An 18,034-nucleotide genomic window follows, 5' to 3' on the forward strand; every position below is an offset into this window, starting at 1 on the left:
TCCTCCAGCTGTTCCTTTTTTGTACTTTTAACTTTTCCAGCCTCTTATTGCCCCTGTCCCAACTTTTTTGAGATGTGTTGCTGTCATGAAATTTCAAATGAGCCAATCTTTGGCATGAAATTTCAAAATGTCTCACTTTCGACATTTGATATGTTGTCTATGTTCTATTGTGAATACAATATCAGTTTTTGAGATTTGTAAATTATTACATTCCGTTTTTATTTACAATTTGTACTTTGTCCCAACTTTTTTGGAATCGGGGTTGTATTTGTTGAAGTCAACGTTCATAATAAGTGTCCTATTCCTCCGATTGCTTGCGTTTTGATATAAGCGAGAGCGGGGGGTACGCAAGTGAGCAGGAGCTACCAGTTGATCTTGTTTTTTCCCTCTATCAGAAATCTTTACTCATAGTTTCTCTAATAAACATGAAAGATCATATGAGAATCATTTTGACCCGAGAGTAAGAAGGTGAAATATGTGCACGTAAAAACGGCTGGGATGTACAAGTCTGAAAGATGATTATGCCTCCCTGAAAATCTTTTTTAGCTTCCAGTTTTATACGCACACCCTATTGAGAGGATCTACAAGCATATGAAGAGCTTTTGTGTGACTGTTTTCGTAAATACAGTTTGTTTTGCAAACAGTTGAGATAATATTGGGTGTTTTAGAAGAAATGTTAGAGTGACACTGCTATAAAATCTACTGAGGCGGCCTGTGGGGATGAGGTTCGTGAGTGTTGATGTGTCCTTGTTATTTCGTCAAAGCTGGAGTGTAATGAGCCATTAGCAATACCTACGTTTCTGGTTAAGTTGTCAGACATTCACACGACTGAAATGTTGTTCAGCTTAAATTCCTAGAAGGCATAAATGGATTTCGACAAAACAGAAGACAATGGAAGCATCCAGATTTATATGAATATGCAAGTTGGAACCTGACAGGCATTTCTGTTTTCTGATGCAAAACCAATTTCCTGTCAGACTCACTTGTCTAATTGCGTCGAACTTTTTCAGTGACAAAACCATTCACGCTTTGTTTCATACTTTCATTAAGCAAGGCATGTTTAGTTTGACTTTAAAAGTTTAAAGCATGTGCTTTATTCTTTATTGTCTTTTGGATTCATTTGTAAAATGTAGAGACATGAATGCAATTGGGTCTCATGTGAGAGAGCTGTGTGTGTGTGTGTGTGTGTTAGAGCACTCATTCTTTTTTCTTCATGCAGTGTCAGCTTCCTCTCTCTCTCTCTCATTTCTTTTTGCTTCCGATCTTCTGCTTTTCTTCTGTTCAGCCAGAGCGTTAATGAGTCGCATGCTGATGGATCTCTGCAGGCAGTTTATGAGAGCGTTGTGCTAATTGCTATGTAGAGTGTGTGAGACCGGAGAGCGAGAGAGAGCAAGAGAGAGACAATAATACAGTAAAGTTTGTGTGTGTATACATGTGGATTATGTGATACTTACAGTGGTGCTTGAAAGTTTGTGAACCCTTTAGAATTTTCTGTACAGAACAGCTTCAACTCTGGGATGTTGGTGGGTTTCCTCACATGAACTGCTCGCTTCAGGTCCTTCCACAACATTTCCATTGGATTAAGGTCAGGACTTTGACTTGGCCATTCCCAAACATTATTCTTCTTTAACCATTCTTTGGTAGAACAACTTGTGTGCTTCGGGTCGTTGTCTTGCTGCATGACCCACCTTCTCTTGAGATTCAGCTCATGGACAGATGTCCTGACATTGTCCTTTAGAATTCACTGGTATAATTCAGAATTCATTGTTCCATCAATGATGGCAAGCCGTTGTAGGTACAGTCCGCCATTTTGTGTCTAAGAACTACAACTCCCAGCCAACTTCCGCGTTGACCTGTGTCATGCCGGGGCGGAGTCACCGCTGCATACAGGGAAGCATAAAACAACCCGCGAATGCTCCGCTCTTTGTCTCTCGTGTCTGGTTTTCAAGGAATCTAGACGCATAAAGAGATGCTCTCAAACCCGAAAACACCTCTTTCTTGCAAGATCCATCATTCAGCACGATTTCTTACCCTTGGCCAAGGTAAACTCTAAGATCACGCGATTTTAAACTCAGTGAGTTACAACCGGTTTATTCGTATTGGAAGTGACGTCACGACTGCAGCCCAGGCAGTTAAAAGTTAAGAAGTGATTGAATCCTTTTTAACTCAAAAGCGCTGTGCATATTATTCTGATCAGAGACTTTTCCTCACAAACACTGAAGTTCGGATCAAGAATCCTCTGCCTTCACGGAAACGACCCAAGTGCTCCGCTGGACCCAAGAAGACTGCGCTTTCTACCCGAGCGGCTCACATGCTCTACAATGGCGAACATCTCTTCATATCTTGCTAAAATATTAAATAAGACTTTGGCATTTGGGCATAATAATTAAGCTAGTTTTAGGAAGTTGTTTTATTGAAATAGTGTGAATTTAAACCCAGGTTTATCTGTTACACTGTTAAACATGCAGCGTGTTGAATTGATCTGTTTTGTTTTAATATCTCAATTAGATAGGCTGTGCATGTCTCTCTCTCTCTCTCTCTCTCTCTCTCTCTCTCTCTCTCTCTTATTCCTTACTAATATCCTCAATTTCATTCTTATTGTACATTTTGACCTTATCAAGATTTCAGTGAATTTGATAATGTTATAAAGTAGGTGGAATTCCTTTGTCTCAAGGCAAATCACGGGGGGGGACTCACCTTCCCCCCAACACCTCAGATAACATTCCACACACACCCTGGCTCTCCCTTTCACAGAACATTCCAAACTTTTATAGCCCTCTCACACCACACACACACACACACACACACACACACACACACACACACACACACACACACACACACACACACTCTTACACACATATATGACCATCATATTTGAATATATCTGCTGACATTATTCATTTTATTTTTATCTTTGTTATAATAAATTCATTTATTATCAAAGCTGTGTGTATTCATCTTGTTGGTGTTCCAATATATCTGAAGTCCCCAATCTCTCAAAGAATTCAAAAAGGTGCAGATGATTTATGTAATATGGTAAGTGATCAATAATAATTTGGAAATATACCATAATTTAGCTGTTTGGTAATTTATCCAGGATTAATGAAACGATTCACTGAATGATTCACCTGAATGATTCACCTGAATGATTCAGTTCAAACGATTCAATGAGACTGATTCTATGGTATGATTCAATTCAAATGAGTCAAATTAAATGATTCAATGGGATTGATTCAATATAATTATTAACCTTCAAATTTAATGAGACTGATTTAATGAGATTGATCACTTAATATTAATAGTAACTGTGATTGTACCTACACCGTCCTGGCCCAGATGCAGCAAAACAGGCCCAAACTAAACATAACGCTTCTCATTTAAACCAAAAAGTTCTATTTTGGTCTCATCTGTCCACAAAACATTTTTCCAATAGCCTTCTGGCTTGTCCACGTGATCTTTAACAAACTGCAGACGAGCAACAGTGTTCTTTTTGGAGAGCAGTGGCTTTCTCCTTGCAACCCTGCCATGCACACCATTCTTGTTCAGTGTTCTCCTGATGGTGGACTCATGAACATGAACATTAGCCAATGTGAGAGAGGCCTTCAGTTGCTTAGAAGTTCCCCTGGGGTCCTTTGTGACCTCGCCAACTATTACACGCCTTGCTCTTGGAGTGATCTTTGTTGGTCGACCACTCCTGGGGAGGGTAACAATGGTCTTGAATCTCTCTGACTGTGGATTGGTGGAGTCCAAAGTCTTTAGAGATGGTTTTGTAACCTTGTCCAGCCTGATGAGCATCAACAACGCTTTTTCTGAGGTCCTCAGAAATCTCCTTTGTTCGTGCCATGATACACTTCCACAAACATGTGAAGATCAGACTTTGATAGATCCCTGTTCTTTAAATAAAACAGGGTGCCCACTCACACCTGATTTCAGTCAATGGAATGACAAACACCTGACTCTAATTTCACCTTCAAATTAACTGCTAATCCTAGATGTTCACATACTTTTGCCCCTCACAGATATGTAATATTGGATCATTTTCCTCAGTAAATAAATGACCAAGTATAATATTTTTGTCTCATTTGTTTAACTAGGTTCTCTTTATCTACTTTTAGGACTTGTGTGAAAATCTGATGATGTTTTAGGTCAGATTTATGCAGAAATATAGAAAATTCTAAAGGGTTCACAAACTTTCAAGCACCACTGTAATCCTTAACCGTGTTTAGTTATGGTACCAGGACTGACTCTGTATGTGTGAGGAAATTACTCAGCATTCAGTATTTGATGTCCAGACTCATTAAGCTTGGTTCATACATGCAGCTGTATGTCACCCAACATGGCAGTGAAAGTTAACACCACCCCACACTGGCAACATACATTGGTTTTAGAAAAAGTATTTGGACCTCTGAGATTGTGTGCGCTCTAGAGCAGGTTTTCAACTCTCTGTATTTGTCTGCATTCATCCTTTCCTCAATTATGACCAGTCTCCCCATTCCTGCTGCTGAGAAGCATGCTACCACCACCGTGCTTTGCTGGACAGATGGTATCAGCCCGTCGATAAGCAGTACCTGAAGCGCTTGGAGATCAGCCCGAAGAGTTACATTTTTGTCTTGTCAGACCCGGGAATCTTTTTCCTCATGCTCTCATGTGTTATTATTGTGGTGGAAATGCTTATAATAGACAGAGGCCATCTCATCTCATCTCATTATCTGTAGCCGCTTTATCCTGTTCTACATGGTCGCAGGCAAGCTGGAGCCTATCCCAGCTGACTACGGGCGAAAGGCGGGGTACACCCTGGACAAGTTGCCAGGTCATCACAGGGCTGACACATAGACACAGACAACCATTCACACTCACATTCACACCTACGCTCAATTTAGAGTCACCAGTTAACCTAACCTGCATGTCTTTGGACTGTGGGGGAAACCGGAGCACCCGGAGGAAACCCACGCGGACACGGGGAGAACATGCAAACTCCGCACAGAAAGGCCCTCGCTAGACACAGGGCTCGAACCCGGACCTTCTTGCTGTGAGGCGACAGCGCTAACCACTACACCACCGTGCCGCCATAGACAGAGGCCAATAAAAACGAAACATACCAATATGCTGTTTCATAGGAGGTATAAATACCCCTCCTGTCATGGTGTGTCTTGTGTTAGCGTTGCCATCGTCCAGCACTGCAAGTCATTCCTATAATTGAATTATCATTATAACGAATTCTAATCTCTCTCTGTTTGTCTCTCAGTGGCCACACGAGGCTCTCCTGTCGGTCTCTCAGACGTTTTTCAAGACTGTGGACTTTGGCAGCGAGGAAGTGAGGACCTCTTTGTCTCAGATGTGTGTGGATATCCACATGAGCGTGATAGACATGGCCGAGCGCTTCTATTCGGAGCTCCGCCGCCGCTATTACACCACGCCCACTTCTTATCTGGAGCTCATTAACCTTTACCTGGGCATGCTGGGAAATAAGAGGGAGCAGCTGGAGGCGGTGAGGATTATAAACATGTTTATAACATTTCCATACGGATGCAACACAATGTTCACTGATAACCAACAGTCGACACAGGTCATCTCTAGGGATTTGAGCATAAAACCTCATGACAGGTTCCAAGATCTAACCCTCACGCAAAGGGTGATATGAGTGACTGTGTAAGAATTCACACTTGTGAGTAACCCAAGAGTGCTGTGTGTGTGTGTGTGTGTGTGTGTGTGTGTTTGCAGGCTCGTGATCGAGTGAAGAACGGTCTGACAAAGCTTTTGGAGACCAACGACCTGGTGGATAAGATGAAGGTGGATTTGTCGGCCCTGGAGCCTGTGCTCAAACAGAAAGCCATCGATGTCAATGCCCTCATGGAGAAAATCAGTGTGGACCAGGAGAAAGCTGACCAGGTGTGTGTGTGTGTGTGTGTGTGTGTGTGTATATATACAGCGAATGGATAATCCAAGTAGAATTATTAGAATTTTATACAATGCATTTATGCTCATGACTATTTGATTGTTAAATGACTTGATGGATTGAAGCAGGATGGATCTTCGAAGAAGGAAAATTCTGTATGTTGGATGGATGAATTGATGAATGAATGAATAAATAAGAATATTTTATCTTCTATAACCTGGGTCAACGGATGGACGATAGAAATCGAACACATTATAGTTCTATAATACGGATGGATAGATCGATGGATCACAAAGTGGATGGACGATAGCAGTGGAAGAGTTTTAGTTCTGTTGGATGGAGCTCTATAATATTGATGGATGGATGAATGATAGAGGGATGAATGGATGGATTGTAGAAACGGAACACAGTAAATTCTGTCGGATGAATGGGTAGATCATAAAAATGGAGCACTTTTTGAAATGTACATGATGGATGATAAAATTTGAACAGCGAATTCTGGTAGATGGATTCGTAACGAAACCGGAACGGCTAAAGATCTTTTAAGACATTCGAGTTACAGCCTGGGGCGGCACGGTGGTGTAGTGGTTAGCACTGTCACCTCACAGCAAGAAGGTCCTGGGTTCGAGCCCCGTGGCCGGCGAGGGCCTTTCTGTGTGGAGTTTGCATGTTCTCCCCGTGTCCGCGTGGGTTTCCTCCGGGTGCTCCGGTTTCCCCCACAGTCCAAAGACATGCAGGTTAGGTTAACTGGTGACTCTAAATTGACCGTAGGTGTGAATGTGAGTGTGAATGGTTGTCTGTGTCTATGTGTCAGCCCTGCGATGACCTGGCGACTTGTCCAGGGTGTACCCCGCCTTTCGCCCGTAGTCAGCTGGGATAGGCTCCAGCTTGCCTGCGACCCTGTAGAAGGATAAAGCGGCTAGAGATAATGAGATGAGATGAGATGAGTTACAGCCTCCTCTGCTGACCTTTAACCCCTAGGTGCGCAGAGTGGTGAAGGAGGACGAGTCCTTGGCAAAGGAGAAAGCCAACAAAACGCAGGCCATTGCAGACGAAGCGCAGAAAGACCTGGACAGGGCTCTGCCCGCTCTGGAGGAGGCCAACAAGGCTCTGAACGCGCTGGACAAGGCCGACATCTCCGAGATCCGTGTGTTCACTAAACCGCCCGACCTTGTCATGACCGTCATGGAGGCAGTGTGTATCCTGCTCAGCAGCAAGTGAGTGACGTGACAACTCTGTGTGTGAGGTTGTATGCATCATGCTAAACTGGAATTGGGTTCCCAAACAGTCGTGTGTGTCTGGTAAACAGCAAGTACGTCCTCGGGATGGGGGATGCTTGACGTGTCCTGGACCTGCTGGCAGGCATCCCCCACGCTGATGATATACAGTTGTGTTCAAAATAATAGCAGTGTGTTTAAAAACGTGAGTAAAGGTCAAAATCCTTATAATATTTTTTATTTCCATGCATTGGGAACACTGCACATTATATTCTACATCAAAACATGAAGAAAAATGTATGAATATTTTAATTACTTTACAGAAAATGAAGAAAAATGAACATTGGGCTGTTCAAAAAAATAGCAGTGTCTGCATTTTTCATTACAAACTCCAAATATTTACTGTATAAACTGAAAAAATCTTAAGGATTTAGTATTCCTGTGAATCACTAAACTAATATTTAGTTGTATAACCACGGTTTCGGAGAACTTCTGGCACCTGTGAACAGGTATTCCAGCCCAGGATGATTTGACAACATTCCACAATTCCTCTGCATTTCTTGGTTTTGCCTCAGAAACAGCATTTTTGACGTCACCCCACAAGTTTTCTATCGGATTAAGGTCCGGGGATTGGGCTGGCCACTCCATGACTTTCATTTTGTTGGTCTTGAACCCTGATGCTGCTCGCTTACTGGTGTGTTTGGGGTCGTTGTCTAGTTGAAACACCCATTTCAAGGGCATTTCCTCTTCAGCATAAGGCAACATGACCTCCTCAGGTATTTTGATATATGCAAACTGATCCATGATCCCTGGTATGCGATAAATGGGCCCAACACCCCAGTAAGAGAAACATCCCCATATCATGATGCTTGCACCACCATGCTTCACTGTCTTCAGAGTGTACTGTGGCTTGAATTCAGTGTTTGGGGGTCGTCTGAAAAACTGTCTGCGGCCCTTGGACCCAAAAAGAACAATTTTACTTTCAGTCCACAAAATGTTTTTCCATTTCTCTTTAGGCCAGTCGATGTGCTCTTTGGCAAATTGTATCCTCTTCAGCACGTCTTTCTTTTAACAGTGGAACTCTGCGGGAGCTTCTTGCCGATAGATTAGCTTCACACAGGCATCTTCTAATTGTCACAGTACTCACAGGTAACTTCAGACCGTCTTTGATCACCCTGGAGCTGATCATTGGCTGAGTCTTTGCCATTCTGGCTATTCTTCGATCCATTCGAATGGTAGTCTTCTGTTTTCTTCCACGTCTCTCTGGCTTTGCTGTCCATCTTAAAGCACTGGAGATCATTTTAGCCGAGCATCCCATCATTTTCTGCACTCCTTTACAGTATACGTTTTACCTCTCCAACAGTGTTGTGCAAGTTCACACTTTTTTTGAACTAGTTCAAGTTCAGTTCAAACATGTTAAAAGTGAACTGTTCACGTTCATAGTTCACAGTTTTAATTGTGAACTAGTTCAAAGTTCAGTTCATTTTACTTTTAGGTGGGATATGAAAATAAAGACTAAAATCATATGCTACATTCTAGCTCAAAACTACTCACATATTATAGATATTATATTCTATCACACAAAATGGAAGTTATTGTACATACTATATATGGAAAAAGGACAAAATATTTTTGATTTCTTCACTGACTCAACCACTGCACCAAAACGTTACACGTGACTTCAAGCAAATGCTTTCAGTTTCAACTAACAGTAACTTCTAATAAACTAGTCTGATGAACGAGGATTTTTGCTTAGTGGTTGTAAATCTTCCACAATGTAGTCAATAATCAGTTTATCTACCTGCTGCTGGGAGACAGCGGTACTCTTGACGGCTGCAGGCAGTGTGACTTGGATTTTGGGATTTTGGCAGGGGATCTTCTTGCCCTTTCCCTTCTGATCCTCGAGGACTTGCATATATGCTTTGAAACTGGACAGATGCTTCAACTCAATGTGTCGTTTCAAATTTGAGAACGACGTTGTCGATGTTCTTACTTGTTTTTTTCAGGAAAGGTGGACAGAGCTTACACAGAAAGGTAAGGTTTTTACCGTCTGAGTCTTTGTGTGAAATTGTGTAAAATTGCTGTAAATAACCATGAGGAGAATCCGTCTCATCTGTGTTCTCCGTGCCGCTACTTGAACTTTCACTGGCCATGTTGCTGTGAGTGTGCGCCGGCTGTGGTGTGCGCGCTGTCCGCTGCCTGTAGCTAGGGAACGCTGGGTTACGCCTACTCTGCTCTGCTGCATCATGGGTAACGTAGTATGGAGCCAAATCATAGAGCCATCCACTATCTCCAGCTTCACACTACGTTATCCATGATGCATTGCACACACGCGGCACCTCAGGGCAGCGAGTGACAACAACATCAGACTGACAGTGAAGTAGTAGAACGTAAAATATCTTGCAAGTAGACGTGCCACTCGATTCATCAGGTTTCATGTTTCATTCATCTTCATGTTTGTCGTTCATGTCGCATAATTTGAACGAATTCACGTTCAAGTTCTTTCATTACAAAGTTGTTGCGTTCAGTTCAAAGTTCATGGAAAAACGAGCGTGTTCTTTTGAACGCGTTCATGCACAACACTACTCTCCAATCAACGTTTTAATCAAAGCACGCTGTTCTTCTGAACAACGTCTGGAACGACCCATGTTTCTCAGGTTTTCAGAGAGAAATGGATGTACAGCATGTGCTGGCTTCATCCTTAAATTAGGGCCACCTGACTGACATCTGTTTTTTCACAGAATCATAGCTGCCAACTACTACGAATAAATCGTATTTATTACGATTTGTCGTTTTGATTACGAAAATACGAATTTACTCCAATAAAATACGATTTTGCCAATTTTCATGGGTCATTTTCAAAGTCTATCACTGGTGGGATTCGTATTTGAACCCGCTCTGACCAATCAGCGCAACAGTGACTGTGACGTAGTCAGAGCGACAGAAAGCAGTGGGGGAGGGTAAACCATAGACATATAAACATAGACGGCGCATTCTGCGTAGAATCATACGTCATCCTCGCCGCCATATTGACTGCGTTTAACTGTACCAACAGGTTTACCGTCCAAACGAGATCACATGGGATTACCTTTCACAGGTGAGACTGGAAAAATACTTTTCAATACTGTTCCTTCAGTTTCCCAGCTCATCTCCACCGGGGAGGTGTAGAGTTATAAGCAGTGAGAATTAGAGAATACAGTCCCACACTATGATGAATGTTTTTAACCTTTCTGAATGGGAAGGAATCAGTGATGTATTTTGTTTTGGTATGACGTGAGAACCTGGCCGAACTCAGTTTGGCGCTCATTCACACTGTAAAAAAAAATAGTTGAGAATACTTGAAATTTCAAGGCAACAGTCTGCATTAAGAATTTTATGTTTTGCCAACGATGTGCCCATGATAATCCAAACTATGATAAAACTGTTATCTTTATTAAGAATTCTTAATTAAGTCAATTTTCAATTCCTCATTCTGCCAACATAGATTTCTCTTTTTGCTGAACAGTGGCATTCACAGTAGTACAAAAAGGCAATTGAGGTTATCACACTTTTTTTTTTAGATTTTTTTGGGGCTTTTTTCACCTCTATTTGGATAGGACAGCGTAGAGACAGGAAATGAGCAGGAGAGACGGGGAGGGATCAGGAAATGACCTCGGGTCGGAACCAAACCCAGGTCCCCGGATTTATGGTATGGCGCCTTATCCACCTGAGCCACGACGCCATCACAATTTATCATTAAACTATACATGCCTTTTTTCATTGTTCTACACAATTACAAAACTTCAATATTGAAATAAAGTTTTTAAAACCCACATCGTGGGTATGGCGTCGTGGCTCAGGTGGATAAGGCACCATACCATAAACCCGGGGACCTGGGTTCGATTCCGACCTGAGGTCATTTCCCGATCCCTCCCCGTCTCCCACTCATTTCCTGTCTCTACACTGTCCTATCCAAATAAAGGTGAAAAAAGCCCCCCAAAAAAGTCTGATAACCTCAATTGCCTTTTTGTACTACTGTGAATGCCACTGTTCAGCAAAAAGAGAAATCTATGTTGGCAGAATGAGGAATTGAAAATTGACTTAATTAAGAATTCTTAATAAAGATAACAGTTTTATCATAGTTTGGATTATCATGGGCACATCGTTGGCAAAACATAAAATTCTTAATGCAGACTGTTGCCTTGAAATTTCAAGTATTCTCAACTATTCTTTTTTTACAGTGCAGCTCACTTTGTGGCCTCAGGTTTTGGTAGCTTGCTGCGGTATGCTGACTGATTAGCTTACCTGAGCTATCTATCGCCGATCTGTCGCTAGTTTGCAGTGTACAGGGTATTTCGCACACTATTTATAACCATCACATTAAAAGTTATACGTGTTGTTTTGATGCCTGTTTGTTTCCCAAATATATACGTGTGTGTCTTAATGGGTGAATAAAAGGCATGGAGTTAAATATTATTGTAGAAAGGGGCTTTATGAAGTTCAGTCCATTTACTTGCATTGGTTTACGGGGAAGATTTGCCACATCCAATATGGCGGACATTCTGACGTATCCCAGCAACGGGCCACCAGCTCAATGCAGCGTCTGTTTATATGTCTATGGGGTAAACAAACAGCATGTGGAGAGGGACACCACTGGAGCGTCGAGTGTTTTGGTGAAGATTCAGCGATCATGGAATGAGCGGAGAGCCTCTTCCTGCTCATGTTTCAACGAAAACGCCAAGTCTAATTCTTCTAAAACTGATTCCAAAGCGGAGTCAAACTAGCGACAGTTCACTAGCGCTTTCTCCAGTGTCGCGCAGCTTTGTCGTCACTCCTGCAAAAGCCCGCCCAAAGAATCCAAACAAAAACCTTGCGTTGTGATTGGCCGGCACGATTTGATGCCCGGGGTGTGTTGTTGATTCTGTTCTTTTTGATTTGTAGTCATGTGAAGAAGCAAGTTGAAATTGACACTTTTTTGAGCCGTTTCACTTTGTGCCAAGCATGTTTTGAGGCATTTTTATGTTTGGTGTTGATTACAAGAGGTTCCTTTTATGTTTGATCTGTGCCAAATTGCTTTGATGATATGTATTCTAGTTCCAGGTAAATTTGTTTCCATTGTTGAAAAGAACTTTGCAAAATAATGTAAGATGATAGTTTAGTTTGTAGAATAAATTTTGTCAAACTGTTTTGTTTGTGTGATTTTTCAGGGTAGTTTTGCTAGAAAGCTTTGGCGGTGGGGGGCTTTGCCCCCCCACCGAGACTCAGTACCCAACCTTGTATTACTATTTACAATTTCAGAATGTTGGCAGCTATGCAGAATGAATGACCTCACTAATTAAACTCCACACTGCTATTATTTTGAACACGCCCCTTTCACTTAATTATTCGATTACACAGACTCAGGAGCATGCATATCATGATTGTTGGGTCTGTTGGTTTTCTATGACTCTACTACACCTACTGGTAAATAATTTGCCATGTAGTGATATAATTTCCACCAAAAACAGTGATTGATCTGGTTAGTCGTGTTGGACTGCTATTATTTTGAACACAAGTGTACTTGCTGCTTACTATGATTCCCTAAACTTAGCCTTTATTGCCCATGATTCCCCATTCACAGGACAGACTGGGCGAGTGCCAAGCAAGTCCTCAGCGACTCCACCTTCCTGAAGAAGCTGACAAACTATGACAAAGACAACATCCATCCACAGATCCTTCAAAAGCTGCAGCGCTACATCCAGAACCCTAATTTTATCCCCGAGAAGGTGGAGGCTGTGTCTAAAGCCTGCAAGTCCATGTGCATGTGGGTAAAAGCCATGGACCTCTATTCCCGCGTACTCAGAGAAGTCGGGCCTAAACGAGAGAAACTGGCCGCTGCCCAGGTGAATTTGTAATCTTTGGTTTTTGTTTTCACGTTTTGGTTTGTTCCGTATTACAGATTTTTTTTTTTTTTTTTGTGCTTGTTCTTTACCAGGCAGAGCTCGATGCTACTTCAGCAACTCTAAAGCAGAAGCAGGAGAAGCTGCAGGAGGTTGAGGATCAGATCGCACTTCTGCAGAAGCAGTTCAACTCCAGCATATCTGAGAAAGAGCTCCTGGGTGAGAGTCAAGGAGACGAAAGATCATATTCATATTCGTATTAAAATACAAGTACTGATGTGTGTAAATACGTGTGTGTCTGCGTGTAGTTGAAAACATGGCTCTGACGAAGGCACGGCTGAATCGTTCAGGGAAGCTGACTTCGGCGCTGGCTGATGAACGCATGCGCTGGCAGGACAGCATCGCATTGTTTGAGCAGGAGATTAACAACCTGATCGGGAACGTCTTCATTGGAGCCGCCTGCGTGGCTTATTACGGAGCTTTCACTTCCCACTATAGACAACTGGTACAGTGTTAACACACGCTCACGGGGAATTCAGAACCCGAATTTAGACCAAAATAGAGTCGAAAGAGCAACAGAGCCTCGTCACTGTTAGGCCACTAGGGGCATTAAATACAGCTCTTGATAAAATGTCCTAATAATAAGTACAACCCCGATTCCAAAAAAGTTGGGACAAAGTACAAATTGTAAATAAAAACAGAATGCAATGATGTGGAACTTTCAAAATTCCATATTTTATTCAGAATAGAACATAAATGACATATCAAATGTTTAAACTGAGAAAATGCATCATTTAAAGAGAAAAATTAGGTGATTTTAAATTTCACAACAACAACACATCCCAAAAAAGTTGGGACAAGGCCATGTTTCCCACTGTGAGACATCCCCTTTTCTCTTTACAACAGTCTGTAAACGTCTGGGGACTGAGGAGACAAGTTGCTCAAGTTTAGGGATAGGAATATTAACCCATTCTTGTCTAATGTAGGATTCTAGTTGCTCAACTGTCTTAGGTCTTTTTTGTCGTATCTTCCGTTTTATGACGCGCCAAATGTTTTCTATGGGTGAAAGATCTGGACTGCAGGCTGGCCAGTTCAGTACCCGGACCCTTCTTCTACACAGCCATGATGCTGTAATTGATGCAGTATGTGGTTTGGCATCGTCATGTTGGAAAATGCAAGGTCTTCCCTGAAAGAGACGTCGTCTGGATGGGAGCATATGTTGCTCTAGAACCTGGATATACCTTTCAGCATTGATGGTGTCTTTCCAGATGTGTAAGCTGCCCATGCCACACGCACTAATGCAACCCCATACCATCAGAGATGCAGGCTTCTGAACTGAGCGCTGATGATAACTTGGGTCGTCCTTCTCCTCTTTAGTCCGAATGACACGGCGTCCCTGATTTCCATAAAGAACTTCACATTTTGATTCGTCTGACCACAGAACAGTTTTCCACTTTGCCACAGTCCATTTTAAATGAGCCTTGGCCCAGAGAAGACGTCTGCGCTTCTGGATCATGTTTAGATACGGCTTCTTCTTTGAACTATAGAGTTTTCGTTGGCAACGGTGGATGGCACGGTGAATTGTGTTCACAGATAATGTTCTCTGGAAATATTCCTGAGCCCGTTTTGTGATTTCCAATACAGAAGCATGCCTGTATGTGATGCAGTGCCGTCTAAGGGCCCGAAGATCACGGGCACCCAGTATGGTTTTCCGGCCTTGACCCTTACGCACAGAGATTCTTCCAGATTCTCTGAATCTTTTGATGATATTATGCACTGTAGATGATGATATGTTCAAACTCTTTGCAATTTTACACTGTCGAACTCCTTTCTGATATTGCTCCACTATTTGTCGGCGCAGAATTAGGGGGATTGGTGATCCTCTTCCCATCTTTACTTCTGAGAGCCGCTGCCACTCCAAGATGCTCTTTTTATACCCAGTCATGTTAATGACCTATTGCCAATTGACCTAATGAGTTGCAATTTGGTCCTCCAGCTGTTCCTTTTTTGTACCTTTTAACTTTTCCAGCCTCTTATTGCCCCTGTCCCAACTTTTTTGAGATGTGTTGCTGTCATGAAATTTCAAATGAGCCAATATTTGGCATGAAATTTCAAAATGTCTCACTTTCGACATTTGATATGTTGTCTATGTTCTATTGTGAATACAATGTCAGTTTTTGAGATTTGTAAATTATTGCATTCCATTTTTATTTACAATTTGTACTTTGTCCCAACTTTTTTGGAATCGGGGTTGTAATTCTTCGTGACCAAGTTAAAAAAAACGAATCTAACCTATAGTCAGGAAATGGACCTCACTGATCTGGTGTGTTTGTGTGTAGCTGATAGAGCAGTGGATCTCACGCTGTCAAGAGTTGGGGATCCCCATCAGCTCCAACTTCAGTCTGATTGGAATCCTGGGCAACCAGTACGAGATTCGGGAATGGAACGCCCAAGGTTTGCCCCGTGACAATGTGTCCACCGAGAACGGCATCTTGGTGACTCACGGACGCCGCTGGCCCCTCATGATCGACCCCCAAGATCAGGTGATTTCCCCTAAACAAGTCCTTCCAGCATTTTTCATTATACAGGGATCCCAGCAGTAATTGAAAAAAATAGAGGAATGTAAGAAACTATCAGCAGGGGTCAAGGGCGCTGCAAGCCCCCTGAAGCTGTTGAGATTTTAACATTTAAAGATGCTATAGAACACATTTTTTACATAGATTTAACATAGAAAAGCAACAGAATTTAACAATAATGTGTATCTATTTGATGGCATATTTTGCAATCAATGACATAAGTGGCAAAAAAAAATTGTTATTTAGCTATAAAAATTAGATGAAAATGCAGCTTTGAAGAATATACTTCTTCTAACCCGGACACTGTTCCGCTATCTCTTTTATGGACGATATCTTTTTTCCACGACATATTCAAGGCTGTGAAATTGTAAATAAGAAATCCTAGGAAAAGGGGGGGGTCTGGGGGGCACAGCCACACAGGGCCCCAGACACCAAGCCACTTTAGGTGTTATATGGTGTATTCTGAGCATTTCCTGCAAGTAAAAAATTGATCTCAACAAGTAAATATTTGACTAGTCTTGGTCTTCATTTTGCCATATAAAATACCTATCAACAGTTTTCTCTTTTAAAATGAAAGATCCATGTAAAATACCTTGAAATATCTAATAAGTGCCTGTATTTTATCTCTTAATCAAAATAAAAGTTAAAAAAATGTGTAAATAACAATTTAAAGAAATGTTAATAAAAGAAAACTTTGATAGGCCTTTCAAAATGACTTTGTGAAAAATCATGCTCAATATTTAAGTGAGCGATACCTGTTGTCTTCCAAATTACACTTAATTCTTGTATTATGTCCTGGCTTTTTCCAAGAATCTCTCACAATGTCTCTTGTCTACAGAGCAAAAGTTTAAAAAACCTAATGGTTCTTATCTAATATATTATTTACATCTTTTCTTTTACTTCTGGCTCCTTCTATTCCTCTTTGCGTCACTCCCAGCTATTTCTTTCAATTCATCTTTCAGTAAGGCTATTAGTTATTAGTTCTATAGTATTTGCATTCCTCTATTAAAGCTATTTACAAAATGCTCATAGTCTGTCAAACAGCATCTAATGAAAGTCTTTTCATTTTCTTTTCTTTAACACCATCTCTTTCAGTTTTGCAAACTTGTTCTTTTTCATCTTTTCCTTCAGTCTGTCTGTGTGTTCTTTTCTAGCCCTCTTTGCATCTCTCTCAAACACCTCCTTAGCTTTCCTTTTTGATGGCATCTTAACCAGTGATGGGAATAACGGCGTTAGAAATAAACGGCGTTACTAACGGCGTTACTTTTTTTAGTAACGAGTAATCTAACTAATTACTTTTTACATCGTTATAACGCCGTTCCCGTTACTTACAATAAAATACTCTGCGTTACTTTATTAAAGCTGTTCTCATCTGGCACGCTGCTCGTTCAGCCTTTCTTTACTCTGCTTTAGTGTGGGGCGGGGAGACACGAGACAACGGCACAGTAAGCCAATCAGAGTAGATTTGGACAACATACGTAGGTAGGCCACGCCTACTGCACTACTGCGCGCTCTTTCAATCGGAAGGCACAGCGATGGCGAGCGGTCAGCCCAGCACTGCGCTTTCACACTGGAAATACAGCCATTACTTTTCATTACTTGAAATAAAAGGCAAGAGTGTTTACGTGCAATGCACATTATGTCGAGGAACAAAGCGTTTGTCCTCGTCAGTGGCCAGTAATTAGTAACATAATTTTAATAACTACAAAAATATATTAAATTTGATAGATGTCTTATCTCACATTGTCCCACAAAAATATTAATATAGTGTAGATAACGTTACTAATTGGTTCTGTTAAGTGTCCATTTCAGTCATTAAACACATTTAACATTCACTTTTATTATGATTACACTAATTGAATTTTATTTTTTTTGAGGGGAACAAAATGTAGCGGAATAATTACTTTCCCTGGTAATTAGTTACTTTTATGACAAAGTAACTCCGTTACTAACTCAGTTACTTTTTGGGAAAAGTAACTAGTAACTATAACTAATTACTTTTTGAAAGTAACGTGCCCAACACTGATCTTAACTATGTCTGATCTTACACCCTGTAAGTACAGAATTCACGTACGCGGTGCCAGGTCACGCAGTAGCTATTTTTAGCTCTGTCATGCACGAGTCGCAGTCAAGACGTGTTCCCCGCTCAGCTGGCATAAAACTCCGCGAGTCCGGCTGTATTGAGCCGCCGGTCTCGTGCAAGGCGATTAAAACCGACTAGACCCCCCCAATGATTTAATGCAAAAATAGACGTTTTGTGAAGATGATATTTTTCGCGACAGAATCCGCGGAAATTTCACAGCCCTGCATATTGAATTAAGTTCAACGCGTTAGAAACAAAAGCACGAACGGAGTTAAAACACATTTTCTAGCAAATGGGCGCAGCCATATTGTTTTCTCGTTCTATCGCGGACAGTCTCGCGGTATTTACATCAATTTAACTTCCGAGTGTTCCCGAATGTCAACGAGAACAAACGAAGCTGA

General features: G+C 41.5%; 1 protein-coding gene across 1 annotated transcript in view; it reads left to right on the plus strand.

The window, feature by feature from the left end:
* dnah6 (dynein, axonemal, heavy chain 6) overlaps window positions 1–18,034 on the plus strand; it is a 276,461-nt gene that overhangs the window by 169,184 nt on the left and 89,243 nt on the right. Inside the window, 7 exon segments of the mRNA XM_060916664.1 lie at window positions 5,249–5,491; window positions 5,725–5,892; window positions 6,881–7,116; window positions 12,716–12,977; window positions 13,070–13,193; window positions 13,283–13,479; window positions 15,314–15,517. Of these exon segments, the coding sequence (XP_060772647.1) occupies window positions 5,249–5,491; window positions 5,725–5,892; window positions 6,881–7,116; window positions 12,716–12,977; window positions 13,070–13,193; window positions 13,283–13,479; window positions 15,314–15,517 (1,434 nt within the window).

The sequence above is a fragment of the Neoarius graeffei genome, chromosome 3 (genome assembly GCF_027579695.1).
Source record: "Neoarius graeffei isolate fNeoGra1 chromosome 3, fNeoGra1.pri, whole genome shotgun sequence".
In the NCBI taxonomy this organism is placed as follows: domain Eukaryota; kingdom Metazoa; phylum Chordata; class Actinopteri; order Siluriformes; family Ariidae; genus Neoarius; species Neoarius graeffei.